At 53.2% G+C, this 14,741-nt stretch overlaps 1 protein-coding gene across 1 annotated transcript; it reads left to right on the top strand.

Annotated features, from left to right (window-relative positions):
• The first annotated feature begins 842 nt into the window (after nt 1-842).
• On the top strand, nt 843-7,493 carry Tent5b (terminal nucleotidyltransferase 5B). The gene is made up of 2 exons (XM_038335212.1): nt 843-1,106; nt 6,131-7,493. Exons 1-2 carry the CDS (start codon nt 843-845, stop codon nt 7,148-7,150), a joined length of 1,284 nt encoding a protein of 427 aa, XP_038191140.1. The 3' UTR covers nt 7,151-7,493.
• Nucleotides 7,494-14,741: the final 7,248 nt, after the last annotated feature.

Genomic DNA, 14,741 nt, shown 5'->3' with positions numbered 1-14,741 from the left:
GTCTCGATTACGATTCTTCCTCCTCCTCACGACACATATATTAAAATCTGAAAATCAAAGTGGACAAATTCAAAAGTAGCAATAAGTCTCAGCCTCTTTGATCTGTAAAAGAGAGAGAAAAGCCCTGGGTCTGCCCAGACAAGGCGGAGAAAGGATGCTGCTTAGATTTTTACACCTCCATCAGGACCATAACGGGCACTCACACGCTATGTGATGATGGGTAATAACGCCCTCTCTCTGAGCAGATTTCACCTCACCTAAAATGGAACATGTTCGCCAGGCATGCTGTGGTTAGAAGGGCCAGTCGGGAATAAATTAGAAAGCGGCTGCCTCGTTAATCACTGCAACATTACAGAGACCGCCCTCCCTCCTTCCTGCCGCTGGAGGGCGCTGTCCCTCTAAGTCCCGGCAGGCTCGGGCCAATCACGTGCTGCAGAAGTTCTTTAAAGCCCAAAGGAGGGAATTCAACCCGAGAGTGGGGGCGGGGAAGGGGCGTGCCTTCCAACCAATCAGAATCCCTGGGAGCCGGCACTCCGGTGCAAAACTCTGTTGGCCAATGGTAGGGGTGGGACGAGAGGCGGGGCGTCTCACGCTGTGTGACAGCTGTGTCGACCAATGAGGATGCGGCCCGCGGCCTATAAGAGTCAGCTGGGTCCCAGCCACCTGGCTCTAAGGTCTGTTAGTCCTAGCCGCCGTCGGAGTTGTCCCCTGGGTTTGCCTCGCCGCAGCCGCCGGGTCCCCGCACCCCGCCCCCAGCTTCGGCCGGTGCCCATCCACTCTCACCGCTCTCCTCGCCTTAACCATTCCCGGGTTTCTGCCGTCGGGGCGCCGGGGCCGGGCGAATGATGCCGTCGGAGAGTGGAGCTGAGAGCCTGGAGCGGCCAGCTGGACAGGTGGGGACGGATGCAGCCTCGGTAGAGGCCACGGCTGGGGCGGCCGGCGGCGGCCCGGACCCAGAGGCCTCCTCGGCTCCTCTGGGACGGCACCAGAGCCGGCTGAGCTGGCCACAGGTGAAGCGGCTGGACGCGCTGCTGAGAGAGCCGATCCCCATTCACGGGCGAGGCAACTTCCCCACGCTGAGCGTGCAGCCCCGGCAGATCGTGCAGGTGAGGGGACGCTGGCAGGGGCAGGGGCAGGGGACTGGGGCGGTGCTCTACCGCAAGACACCTGGAGTCTACGATTGGCTCAGCAACTAGGGAAACTAAGGAATGGGGACCGGGTATACCAGCTTAGTTCTTCTGCACCCTATTGAGCATTCCTGTCCATAGTCTTGGGGAGCTCTTATTCACTGAGAACCACTCACCAAGATCCTCGCTGGGAGATGAGGAAGGTACTAGATGGGGCATCGCCCCATCTGCAAGCAAAGGCAAAAGGTACGGGCAGCCGCCAATTAGGAATGTGTGTGTTTGATTCCAAAATAGCTTTCTTCCTCTACTTCACATCCTTGGACCTCCTGCACCCTCAGGGTTCCAGGGGCACTCTATCCTTGTGTTCCCACAGCCCTTGGCTCAAGAAACCTTGGCTAGGTGAAATAACTCAGAAATCCTTGGGAAGACTCCCTGCCTCCCACGCACTTCGGCCAGACCGGAGACCCCACCCCTGAAGATAACATCAGATTTCCATTTTAGGTCTTCCTCCTCCCTTAAGACTGGAAATGAAGGCCAGTCAAGGTTCAGACCCCAAAGCACCACCCCCCTCCTGAGGATCAGGAGGGTGAAGGTTCTAGCAGCTGCTTCCTCTATCAAACTCCATCTTCCCTTTTACTTAACCCTGTATGACCTCAAACTTACTCTTTGGGGTTCTAGCCTGAGCATTCCGGTATTCTGAAATACCAGAGGATGCCAGTTCTCATCCCTCATTCTAGCTGAGACCTCAGGTGGGACCCTTAGCTACCTAAGGCTACCCCATGAGGTGGAGATCAAGCTCAGGGAATCCTGGAGCTTACAGGGAGCAGATGGTACAGGTTCCACTGTTTCCCACCACTCCTTCTGGCTCCGAAACTCAACATCTAGATCTTAAGAGAGTGTGATAATGGGCTAGAAAAGTCTAGCGATGCTTTCTGTGTGTTCCGGCCAATCATGGGCTTTACATGCAAACCAGGTAAAGCTGGACATAACGCCCCGGCGCTGCTACTATAGCCTCCAACAGCGAGGGAGGGTGGCCACTGGGGGATGGTTTTACCCTCCCTTCCTAGGAACTAAGATTGAGATGGAGGGGGCGGGGACAGATTCTCCTGGGCTGACTCACTGGCTGTCCCAGTGGAGCTGGCTAAGGCATTCCTTGCTTGCCCGCTGTTGTCGTCTGGATTATTAGTAAACCCACTTCGGCTTGTTTTATTTTGAAAATAGGGTCTTCCTGTGTTCTGTCTGGGCTCCTCTCAAACTTATAGACTCAAACGATCCTCCTGCCCCAGGGTCCTGAGGATCTGGTGTAGCCACTACTCTGCTTAGTGTTTCCTCTTGAGGAAAACCATAACCCCAGGCATGCAGGGACGGAAAGGTGGTCCTCAGCATGATCATGCCTCTGCAGGAACACATATCTCAACTGACACTAAGGGCACATATGCAACTGGGTACCAGCCTCTGTCTCCTAGTCATGTGAGGGAGACTGAGTGAATGGGAGCCAAGTTCATGGTCTGGTCCTCCTAAACTAGGGACATCCCAGAGCAGGGAACTGTGAGCTGTGGAGTGGAGAGGTGACAGAGGCTTCAGAACTAGACTGAGAAGTCGCGTGTCTGGGTTCATGACTTATTACCTCTGCTGGGCTTCACGGCCCCATCTGTGCAATGGAAGTGGATTCCACTACTCAGCAATATCCTTTCTAGTTCCAGACTCCCAAGGGAACGTGTGCCTTCACCTGCCTCTGCAGCCAGTCTCCTGGTGGGGATCCACAGCTAGCAGCTTTAAAAGCTGTTGGGATGTTAGGGGTGGGGGAAGGGAGGGAAGAGCTTTCTGGGCTCCTCCCAGTGCTAAGTTGTCTCATGGTTCAAGAATGGAAGCCTTCTACCTCTGTGCCCAACAAAGACTTCTCTACAGCCTCAATCTGAGCAGCTAGGAAAATCCATCATTGTTTGTGCCTGGCTAAAGGGACCACCTTCTTGTAGGAGCCCTTCTCTAACTAGCTCTAGAGACCAGGTTCTAGTTCAACTGTCTTTGTGACCTTGAACAGGGCAATTGCTTTCTCAGGCCCAGAGAAGTGAACTAAACAATCTGGATCTCTCCAGCTGCAGCCAGAGGGCTTGCTCGTGCAAGCTTTGCAAGTCTTTAGTCTTCCTAAGGTCTCAACAGAAGCCCTGTACAGAGCAAGCAGTTTGGGGAATTGGGCACCTCAGCACAGGAGAAAGGAAGCCATAGTCGCTGCCCCCTCCTAGGCTGGAAAGTCTGATTTGGGAGGCTGTGAGCTGCCCTGCACTCCTTGGGTGTGGCAGTATCTGGGGACCGCCTGTCAAACTGGCAAGATTCATACCTGGGAGAGAGACAACAGCCCATGGTTGGCTGACGCAGCTGGCCTCATGGCCCTGACGCAGGGGACATAATGAGGGGATTGCTACCTACTCACTCACCTGGCCAGATGCCATGCCCTGGAGTGGGCATCAGCTGAGGAGCAGGAGTTGGCACTAAGGCCCAATCAGCTCACCTGAGACTCAGGGTGGGGGATGGCCTCTCATTGGCTACCTGGGCAGTTGCCAAGGTGTGCAATTGAAAGATCCCCATGCTGGCTGCAAAAACTAGCCCTGTTTGGCTAATGACATTCCCAGCCCTCACCTTCCCACCACCAACTATCAGTGATTTGAGGTTCATCCTCGTTTTGAAAATAAAAGTGTGGTGGTACACCTGCCGTTCCATCACTCGGATGGAGGTAGGGAGAGTGGAAGTTCTGAGACAACCTCAGCTAGTTCCAGCCAGCTTGGGCTACTGAGACTCTGTCTCAAAATATATAGAGAGACAGACAGATAGATAGATGTGGGAAATTGGTTTAATTCTGACACCTGGTCTTGGTATATATCCCAGATTGGTCTCCAACTCTTAGTGATCCTCCTGCCTCAGCCTCCCAACTGCTAGGGATTACAGGCATTCTCCTCCATAGATAGTCTTCTTCTTCTGAAGTCTGGGCCTGGATGTGGTAGTGAGGGGGTAGGCTATGCTAAGGGTAGGGGGCCAGCTGTAGAGAGTGGGCTTAGCATCCGTGACCTCCAGGTTCAGTCCTCACTCAGCAGCAAAACAAAAAGACAGGCTTGGAATTGGCCATACCTGGGTTCAATCTCGAGGGAGTGACTTCATTCCTGTGAACCTAAGTCTCCCCATCTATGACATGCAGATGAAGATCTATCCCCATGGGTTCTTGTTTGGTTGATTGGTTAGTTGGGTTAGGTTTTGGTGCTGGGGATGGAGCCCAGAGCTTTACACATGTTAAGCATGCCCTCTGCAGCTGAGACACACCCAGGTCCCGTCCCCCACCATAGATTCTGCTGAGGTCCTGCATCTGATGCTTACTAAATACCTAACCATGGTACTCCTCCCTTTCCCACCCCTGGCTGAATGTTCCGAGGGCCAGTTCTTTCCTTCCCACCCCCATTACCATGACAACTCCTTCCGGAAGTCTTCCTGGAGGGAGCCGCCCGCCTCAGATTGCCCCACTGCGGCTTGCTTCCTCAGCATTTACCTGCATTCTTCGCAGTAATTCCCTGAGAGGCTGGAGAACAACCTGCCCCAGAGCCCGCGCTGACTTGGCAATGAGGTGGGGTTGCAGAGTCACTGAGGGCAGGAATGCTGCCTGGTCACTTTCAGGACACTGTGTGAAGGGCTTGGGGTTGCCAGGAAACCAAATGTCTGTGTTCACCCCCAGCTTCACTCCTCTCCCACGAGAGCCAATGCCCAGAAGACTTACAGGTGTTCCTTGTCGAGTTCCCATGCATCAACTCTGGGGCTCCAGGTGGGGTCCTCCATATCCTCCTGCCTCAGCCTTCTAAGTGGCTGGGATTATAGGCCTGCTCTGCCATGCCCAGCTCAGCCCTGTCATTTCTGAATGGCTTCTGCCCATGTAGCATTTGCTTCCCTGGCCCCTTCTGAGGGCAGAAGAAAAAAAAAATGTATGTGTCATAGTCAGAAGAAAGAATGGGGCTGGAGAGAAGCTCAGCAGTTAAGAGCACTGGCTGCTCTTGCAGAGGACTGCCTTCTCTTCCCGGCCCCCACAGGATGGGTCCACAACCACCTGTAACCTCAGTTCCAAGGATCTGAATCCCTCTTCTGGCCTCCATGGATGGAGCACATGTGTAAACACACAGGCAAAACACACATATACATAAAATAAAAATCTTTTAAAAACTGAAAATAACCAGGCAGAGGTGGCACAGCCCTTTATTCCCAACACTCGGGAAGCAGAGGCAGGTGGGTCTCTGAGTTCGAGGACAGCCTGGTCTTCAGAATGAGTTCCAGGACAGCCAGAGAGGGCTCCATAGTGAGACCCTGCCTCTAAATAAATAAATTTAAAATTCAAAAGAACTTACATGGACTTGTGAATCTAGCCAGCTTGGGTCCTGATCTTAGCCTTGGTCGTGCGTTTTCACGCCCTTCACCGGCTGGCTGGAACAGTAGTCCTAAAAAGGATTGCCATGGGAGTCCATGTGTGAGGCCACGAGAGTGCAGCCCATCACACAGTGCCTGGCATGATACCGAGCGGTTGCCTTGCCCTGTTAGGAAGGTCAGGTAGCACAGTGGAAAGATCTAGGCCTGAACTGAATGCCCGGCTCTTTATTTACCAGCTGTGTGACTTTGGACAGCTCTCGGGCTGCTCTGTGCTTCTGTTTCCCAACCTGTGAAGCAGGACTATACCTTGCCTCATCAGGTTATTAGGAAGATTAAGTGAGGTTGTATTTTAATATAAAGTGCTTAGTAAGTTCTCGGCTTGCGTTTGTTATTTTTATTGCTCTTCTGAGTCATTCCTTTCAACTGGGCCCTTCTCCAGATTGGCAAATCAAGGCTTTGTAAGTTACAAGACTTTGCAAAGACACAGAAACCGGTAAGAGGTCAGCAGTGATGGGTAGGTAAGGCGATTAATCCCGGAAGCTCCCGGTGCAGACCTGAGAGGCACAGGCACCTGACCCTTCTCTCCTCCCCACCACCCCTTGCAGGTGGTCCGCAGCAGCCTGGAAGAACAGGGATTGCACGTACACAGCGTTCGGCTGCACGGCTCAGCCGCCAGCCACGTGCTGCACCCCGAGAGTGGCCTAGGCTACAAGGACCTGGACCTGGTATTCCAGATGGATCTGCAGAGTGAGGCATCCTTCCAGCTGACCAAGACAGTGGTCCTGGCTTGCCTGCTGGACTTCCTACCGGCGGGAGTGAGCCGTGCCAAGATCACGCCACTGACCCTCAAGGAGGCGTACGTGCAGAAGCTGGTGAAAGTGTGCACGGAGCTGGACCGCTGGAGCCTCATCTCGCTGTCCAACAAGAGCGGTAAGAACGTGGAACTCAAGTTCGTGGACTCCGTGAGGCGACAGTTCGAGTTCAGCATCGACTCCTTCCAGATCATCCTGGACTCGCTGCTGCTCTTTGGCCAGTGCTCATCCACACCAATGTCAGAGGACTTCCACCCGACTGTGACAGGCGAGAGCCTATATGGGGACTTTGCTGAGGCCTTGGAGCATCTGCAGCACCGCGTCATTGCCACCCGCAGCCCTGAGGAGATCCGCGGCGGCGGCCTCCTCAAATACTGCCACCTCCTGGTGCGGGGCTTCCGACCAAGGCCCAGCACTGACGTTCGTGCCCTACAGCGATACATGTGTTCCCGTTTCTTCATCGACTTTCCGGACCCGGTGGAGCAGAGGCGCATTCTGGAGCGCTACCTGGAGGCCCACTTTGGCGGAGCAGATGCAGCCCGCCGGTATGCTTGCCTTGTGACACTGCACCAGGTGGTCAACGAGAGCACAGTGTGCCTCATGAGCCACGAGCGCCGCCAGACCCTGGACCTTATCACCATGCTAGCCCTCCAGGCGCTAGCTGAGCAGGGCCCTGCTGCCGCTGCTGCCCTGGCCTGGAGACGTCCAGGCTCTGATGGAGTCGTGCCAGCCACTGTTAATTACTATGTGACCCCCATGCAGCCCCTGCTGCCCCGGGCTCACTCCTATCCCACCTGGCTGCCTTGCAACTGACTGATCCTGGCTAGAAGGGAATGAGCTTCATGGGGGTGGGGCAGGATCATCAGGTATGTGCGGAGGATGTGGCCAGACACAGGCCGCCTGTGCCAGCTGGCCTGGTACTAGAGGGTTGGGCTTTTGAACAGACCAGACTTTTCCTGCATGAGGTTCCTATGGGCCAAGTCAGGTTCTTGACAGGAGGACCCTTTGGTCATCGTGCCACACTCCTGGACCTGCATGACTTGGGTCACAGAGACTAACTTGTTGAAAGACAAAGTCAGCTGGGGTGGTGTTCTCAGTACCGACACCTTGATGAGGTCAGCCCACAAGGACCCAGAAGCTCCTACACTGGCTACAGTACGACATCACGTGACAGGAAAACTCACTTTGGGGTCTATATGAATGACTCACAGAGCCGGGTGGTCCAACCTCACTGACCATTAAGAAGGGGTAAACTAAGGCATGAGGCAGCTCCCTGGGTTTCTGGAGGGATGGGAATTCAGGCTCCATGTGGCCTTCTTGAGGTGCTGAGGTATCCAGTGGACAGGTAAAGAGCCACAACAGGATGCAACCCATAAGCCTCCCAATGTGCCACCCTCTCCCTTCCCTTGTGCCTCCCAGGAGCCCTGCTGTCTGGGCACTAATGCTGGGGGCTGCCGGGTTCAAAGCTGCCGCAGTCAGCTACTCCCACCCCACGGCTCGGTTATGGGATTTTCACGTGGCGGGCGGGAGGGAGGCATACCCCATCTCTTTTCCCATTCCTCTGAGCTTGCCACTGTGGTGCACTCTTCCCACCAATAAAAGTGTCTACACCTGGCATAACCGTATGCTTTCTCCTGGGGTAAGGATCTCTATGGCACAGGCTGGCCCTACCTCCCCAGGCTATTTGACTTGTGATGTGGGAGGAGGAGCCAAGGAGCAGCTGTGGCGTGTCCCTCCTGTCCAAAGATTGACAGCTGTGAACTGGGGAGTCTGGCTGGTCTCCATGTTGGCTCAGCACGTCTAGGCCTCTCGTGTTAAAGGAGTATATGCCCTGGAATCTTAGAGGCCCAAACCTGACCTTTGGTGAGCACGTCTGTCCACTCTGTCTGCCCAGGAAGCAAGCAGGGGTGAATCTGAACTGGAATGAAAGCTAGGGGACTTGCAGGGGTCCCCCAGAGTCCAGGTACGGTCTTCCAAGCAAGTGGATATAGGCATGTTCTACCTTATTGTAAACAGGTCCCGTAGAGAGTGGCTGGGTCTCTCTGAACCTGAACCCCGCTGGGGCCAGCCAAGAGGTCCAGCAGTGCCAGCTTTTGGGGAGCTATTCCCTCGGGGCATCGGTCACTCACTTCTGGACGCTGCCTGCTGTTTACCCCGCCTCTTTGATCTGGGGATCGCAAAGCTTTTAACATATTCAGCCTCATTAGGCCCCTCTGAAGTGGTGGCTTTGATGGCTCCAGTCAGGTGGAAAGGAATAAAGCAGCAAAGGAGGCCCCAGGTCATCAGAGGGAGTGCTCACCTGCGCTGTGGGTTTGGCTAGGTGCCTCAGTTCCTTCTGCTCCTGGCTCTAAATGTCTGGAAAGGCAATTGAAAAGGATCTCCCAGGCCTGACTGTGCTGGCACACACCTTTCATCCCAGCACCCCGGAGGCAGAGACAGGTGGACCTCTGAGTTTGGGGCCAGCCTGGTCTACAGAGTGAGTTCCAAGACAGGGTCCAAAAGCTACCCAGAGAAACAGTCTTGACAAAGAAGAAAAACAGGGGGAGGGGATGCTCTCCTATCCCACCCATCTGTGGCCACCTAATTTAAGGTGCTCAGAGAGAACATAACTTCTCCTGCCTCCTGATTTGGCCATGTGAGCCTAAACCTGAGCTGGGAACAGTGTAAACACAGCAGGCTCAATGGCTTGGGATGCGAGTTCACCTGGATATGCTTGGTTCAGATGAGAAACCCAGTTCTGTCTTCATGTGTATGCACCAAGCTCAACCATATGCCTGTTATGGTTCTGGGTTTAGGATCGCTACCCTTGTGACAGTTATACCCTAATAAGGTAAACAGTGTGATCTTAGAAGGTCAGCAATGCATAAAAATGTATGTAACAAGGAACTTAAATCCACACAAGGTGCCCCTCATTGAAAGATGGTATTGGATTGAACAAAGACTGATGGGTTCTGGGAAGTAAGCCATGTAGCTGTCTAGAGAAAGTGTTCTGGGCCAAGGGAACTTGTCTGTGAATGTCCACGTGCCCTGGCAGGCATGTCTGAGGGAGGGCACATGTACCTGAGGATGTCTGGCCGGTCCTGTGTGGGTGTGGGCACTCTCTGGAGCCGGCACACACACGTGCGTGGATATGACAAGGTGGGGGAGTGGCAGACGTTGACAGCAACAGCTGTCGAGCGTGACTTATTCTAGGCCCGATGCCATGCTGAGGTATGCCCAGGCATTAGAGCTGCATCCTCACAATGACTCCAGAGAATGGTGTCAGTTCCATTTCAGAGACATAACGCGGGCTGAAGTGGTGGAAGGGGTTTGTCGGACTCAAGACGTTGCATCTGCCCCTGCATTGTAGTCTCACACGAATGGCGGTGGCAAGCCTATCTCCTGTGCACTTGTGGCAAGGCTCAGGCTATTTTCTGTATGACTGGCAGAGTGTAGCAGTGTGCCAAGACATACATTTTCTTGATGTATCTGTGCCAGTAGTCATGGCTTGGGGTGACTGACTGGGACCTGTCCTGGCAACAGCACACCTGAGAGCTATGGGTGTGGTACATTGTTTCCGGGTGTGAGAGAAATACTCTGTACCTGACATTGTCCTTGTGGATCATCCCTGTGGCTACCCAGGAATGTCAGGATGTGCAGGCAGCAGGAATTTGGAATCCAGACAGCTGAGGGGAGAGAGTCCTGTCCTTCACCTTCTAACAGCTGTACCAACAACCCACCCACCCCTTCCTGTAAGTCAGGGGACCAGAGCCACAGTGGGCACCCCCGGGCAGGTACATGGTATGCCGGCCCCTCCGGATCCACTATCCACCCATCTGCTCAGGGCCCTGGGGAGGCTGTTGGGTGGCATCAATGGCTCCCTTGTTCCCCAGTTTCCTGCTGCTCTTGACACTGAGGCCCCAGCGAGAGCCTGAAAGGAAAGGAGGGTGTTTACTCTTCTCCCTCCCTCCCAGGCTGTCATGGTTCACACCCCTCACGCAATGGCAGCAGGCCTTTAACACTTGCCTCCCAATGTGAGTTATCCTCATGAGCTCTCTCTGGAACCCCGCGCCTTCCACATTCTAGGCAAACACCTTATTACTGAAGTTACAGCTCCAGTTTTTTGTTTTCTTGATTTTTTTTTAAGATGGAGTATTCCTGGGTAGCCCGGGCTAGCCTTAAATTCTCCCATCTTCCTACCTCCGTCTCCTGAGTGCCAGGATTACAGCCGTGTGTCACCAGTTCTGGCTCCCCTTTATTAGTTTCTTAGATACACCCCACACCTACATTTGTTTTTTGTGACAGGGTTTCTCTGTATATCTCTGACTGTCCTTGGAACTCGTTCTGTAGACCAGGCTGGCCTCGAACTCACAGAGATCCACCTGCCTCTGCCTCCCTGAGTGCTGGGATTAAAGGCGTGTGCCACCACTGCCCGGCTCCCATACCTTTTCTAAAGTCCCCTTTTAAAAACTCTCCCCAGTTTAAATGCACTTGTCTCCTGAGACCCCAAGGGACAAGTCACCCACAACACTATACCACAAGCGTTGACATCCACTGCCACAGTCTCTCAGCCTCTTCACGTGTCACTCGGTCTCATGTATTTCTACCTGGGCTTCCTCATCACACCGCTGTTAACCAAGGGTCAGCTCTGAGCTAAGTCAAGGGAAAACCGCTCTGTAAGCCAGTCCCTAGGCCCAGGCTGCCAAACCAAACAGAAGCTGTCACCCATCAGACAGAAGGCACAAGGACACTGCAACGTGAGCCACAACACCGCACGGTTCAGCCTCGCATTACTGAGTTTTATTCTTCCCGTGTGTATATAGTTGGGGACCGAGTCGATATACAGAAGCCTCTAAGTTCCGGGCTGTGTGAATACATGTGCCTCCTTCCCTTGTCATAAAGAAATGGATTTCCCCTGTGCATTGAACTTTGCTCGGAAGTTTGATGTTGCCATCACCTCATCCTAAGAAAGAGGTGTCCCCCTAGGAGGCAGCAGCTGATTGTCTGCAAAGAGCCACAGGGATGTCCTCACTCACGTGGGGAGGACAAGGACAGTGGCTGAAGGAAAGGGGGTGTTTCCTACACCAGTGATTGCCTCAAATAGGCCTCCTGGAGCTACTGGACATAAGTGACGGGGGCTCCAGCTACACCGTGACCTGCAGTGACGGGGGCTCCAGCTACACCGTGACCTGCAGTGACGGGGGCTCCAGCTACACCATGACCTGTTTAAGAATGAGGAGTCTATCTTTAAAGGAAATCCTTCTCGTGGTCACACTGGTCATGTCTGCTGCACTCTCAGCTAATTGACAGCATCTCAGGTCCCTGCATAAGCAAAGTTAAATGCAGTGTATGGAAAGCAACGATTCAGAGTATAGCAAGTTCCCAGGCCCCAGTCCCTTGCCACGGGAAGGGCTCCTGGGAGGAGGGTGCTGAGACTGGGTACAGTCAATCCTGGAAGTCTTCCTGAGGGCGGTATCCAGAGGAGTGGAATGCAGAAGTCCAGACCCATAAAGTGGAGGCTCCAAGGAGCTGGAAGAACAATGCCAAGAGCCTTAATTACCTTTTCCAGAAGCTGTCCCACCCCACCCAAAACCTTCCACAGCTGTTTCCTTGAGGGCTATCATGGGGAGGCAGGGCAAGAGGGTTTGCTATGGAAAGGGGCTCGGAGAAGCAGAGGTTCCCTTGGATCTTTGTCCTCTGAGCAGTTGGAATGGAATGTTCCTGGAATGAAGAGCTCGCCCCTCCCCCACTCCTCTCCTTCCTGAGCTCCCCAGGGCTGTTCAAGAGATTCCCAATATGGTGATGCTCTGGATCTTGAGCCCTGGCTCTCAACCTTCCTACCCACGGCACCCTTTAAATCAGGTCCTCACGTTGTGGTGACCCCCGGCCATAAAACTATTGTCATTGCTACTTCATGACTATAATTTTGCTACTGTTATGATCGTCTCTGTGTTTTCCGATGATCTTAGGCAATCCCTATGGGAGTGGAGACCCATAGGTTGAGAACCCCTGCTCTAGCGCCACCAAGGCTTGCATTGTTCCTCTGATGGAACAACCCATCTTTACCCATCTTTTGCGTTGTCTCCTGCCTTAGGCAGAGTGGTTCCACCATCACAGAGCCCCACTATGAGGCACTCAGTAGGACTTCTTGTACCCAGATGTTAGCCCTTTGCTAGTGTTCCTCGAGCGGGGGAGATGGCTCGGAGGTTAAGAGTATGTCCTGCTCTTGTATAGGTCTCAAGTTCAGCTCCCAGCACCGACACCAAACAGCTTACAAATGCCTGTAACATCAGTTCCAGGGGGGGTCCCACACTTGTGTCCTCCAAGGGCACCTGCACACACACATATTTTTTTTTTTTTTTTTTGGTTTTTTGAGATGGTTTCTCTGTGGCTTTGGAGCCTGTCCTGGAACTAGCTCTTGTAGACCAGGCTGGCCTCGAACTCAAAAAGATCCACCTGCCTCTGCCTCCTGGGTGCTGAGATTAATGACATGTGCCACCACCACCTGGTTCACATACATATGATTTAAAATAAAAATAAATCTTAAAAAAGAAAAGATTTAGAGGCAGGAGGTAGTCATGTACACTTTTAACCCTGGCACTCAGGAGGCAGAGGCAGGTGATTCTCTGAGTTGAAGGCCAGCCTGGTCTATAGTGCAACTTCTAAGGCTGCACAGAGAAATTCTATCTCAAAAAACAAAACAAAAAATTTAAAACGGAAAGTCATTGCGCCAAGCTGAGACAATTCAGTTCACCCCAAGACCAGATTTCAGGTTTCTTTTGTTCTATTTTGAGCCCTTGTGCCTGCCATAGAACATGTTCTCCTCCTCTCCTACTACCCAGGGTTTTTGCTCCCTTGGCACCGAACATCCCTGCCCAGGGCTTCAGGGAGGGGAGACAGCTGGAACAAGCCTTAGCTGTGCTGTGCATCCAGTCCTGAACATCTTTGGCCCACCCTTGCCATAAGCCAGGTATGTTGAGTCAGCTTGACTCACCTCTAGAACCCAGACAACCAGCAAGGGTGTGTCCAGTCCTGGGGGGCAGGGTGCAAGACACACTTGGCCACCCCTGCAGCATCTCATACCTCCCTCCCAGGACTGGACCCACTAAAAATGAGAACTCAGAAATCCCCCCAAAATGGTGCTGTCGTTAGCCCATTGAGCTTACAGGTTTACACCTTTGAGGAGACCATCTACACACCTCAGTCCTCTGACTCATAGGTGGCCATGGGGCTAAGAGCCTTGCATGTTGAGTGTTTGAGAGAATGTGAATGATAGGCGCTTAGTGCGGTGCCCAGTGTGAAAGAAGTGGTCTATTTATTCCAGAACTAAGGGTTCTCCTCTCTCATCACTTCTGGCCAGGGTGTAGTCAAGAAAAAATGGGAGAAGAAACAGGCTGGGAATTTCCCAGCTTTCCTAAATACCTCCTCCCCCGCCTAGACTCTCCAACGCGGAGACGCCAGGGCACCTGAGTGCTTGGTTCTCAAGGAATCAATCTGTCAGCACAAGACACTGCCCACTGCAGGTCTGGATCACCTTCGTCTGGATCTGTCACTTCATCCTAATGTCGAGGAACCACATTGGTTGTTAGGTGGTGGCAGAACCAAGTGCTGTCATCAGCGGAACAAATGGGTAAACACAGAACTGACTCGGGTGCCGGCAGTCAACAGTAGAAGCCTCTTCCCAAGAAGTCTTTCCTACTGGAATCTCTCCTTGAAGGCAGGGTCCCCTCTGTACCTCTTTTCGAGTTGTTCTCCCAGGGGTGATGGATGCAGAGCAGAACCCCAGCCTACTCACGCTAGAAGCCATCACTAGAACCACTCCGTCAGAATGGGCCTCGGGAGCAGCCACCACCGCTTATTGCGCAGACCCTTACAGCCCAAAGAGATAGTAGAGGACTGGGACACCCGAAACAGAACACGCCCCAGGCCACGCCCCCAACTCTCAGGAAGCAGCTCCACACTGCCCTCTAGTGGCCATGCTAAGTTAACTGCTGGGACGAGCCTAACCGCAAAAGGGCTTGTGCTTCTCCAGATTCATTGGTTGACATAGTGTCCTCATTGCACAGATCCCCAGGGTCCCTGAACTCGCCCAGTCTGCAGACTAGGGGCCATCAAGAAAGTATTCACCCAGAGCTACAAAGTGAGACCCTGTCTCAAAAACAAACGAAAGTATTCAGGAAGTCATATGGGAAGAGTGCTTTCTGATCAGGATAGAGTAATATAAGTCAAAGTCTAAAACATAACTTCCAGTGGCTGGGGATGTAGCTCAGTTAGAGAGTGCCTGACCAGCATGGACCAGACCCTCGGTCCAACACCAGACCTACATAAACACAGCATGGTGGGGTATGTACCCAAAACCCCATCATTTGGGAGGTGGAGGCAAGAGATCAGAAGTCCACAGTTGGGACCAGACAGGTAGTTCAGT

This window comes from Arvicola amphibius, chromosome 6, assembly GCF_903992535.2.
Source record: "Arvicola amphibius chromosome 6, mArvAmp1.2, whole genome shotgun sequence".
NCBI classification, from domain to species: Eukaryota; Metazoa; Chordata; class Mammalia; order Rodentia; family Cricetidae; genus Arvicola; species Arvicola amphibius.
The sequence above is the reverse complement of the archived record's forward strand: the minus strand, read 5'-3'. Positions and strand labels throughout refer to the sequence as shown.

What these genes read in the sequence shown, in the direction of transcription:
- Tent5b (XM_038335212.1), top strand. Translation starts at nt 843, where the DNA reads ATGATGCCGTCGGAGAGTGGAGCTGAGAGCCTGGAGCGGCCAGCTGGA. An exon ending in AGCCCCGGCAGATCGTGCAG is followed by an intron (nt 1,107 to 6,130) that starts GTGAGGGGACGC and finishes CACCCCTTGCAG; the next exon opens with GTGGTCCGCAGCAGCCTGGA.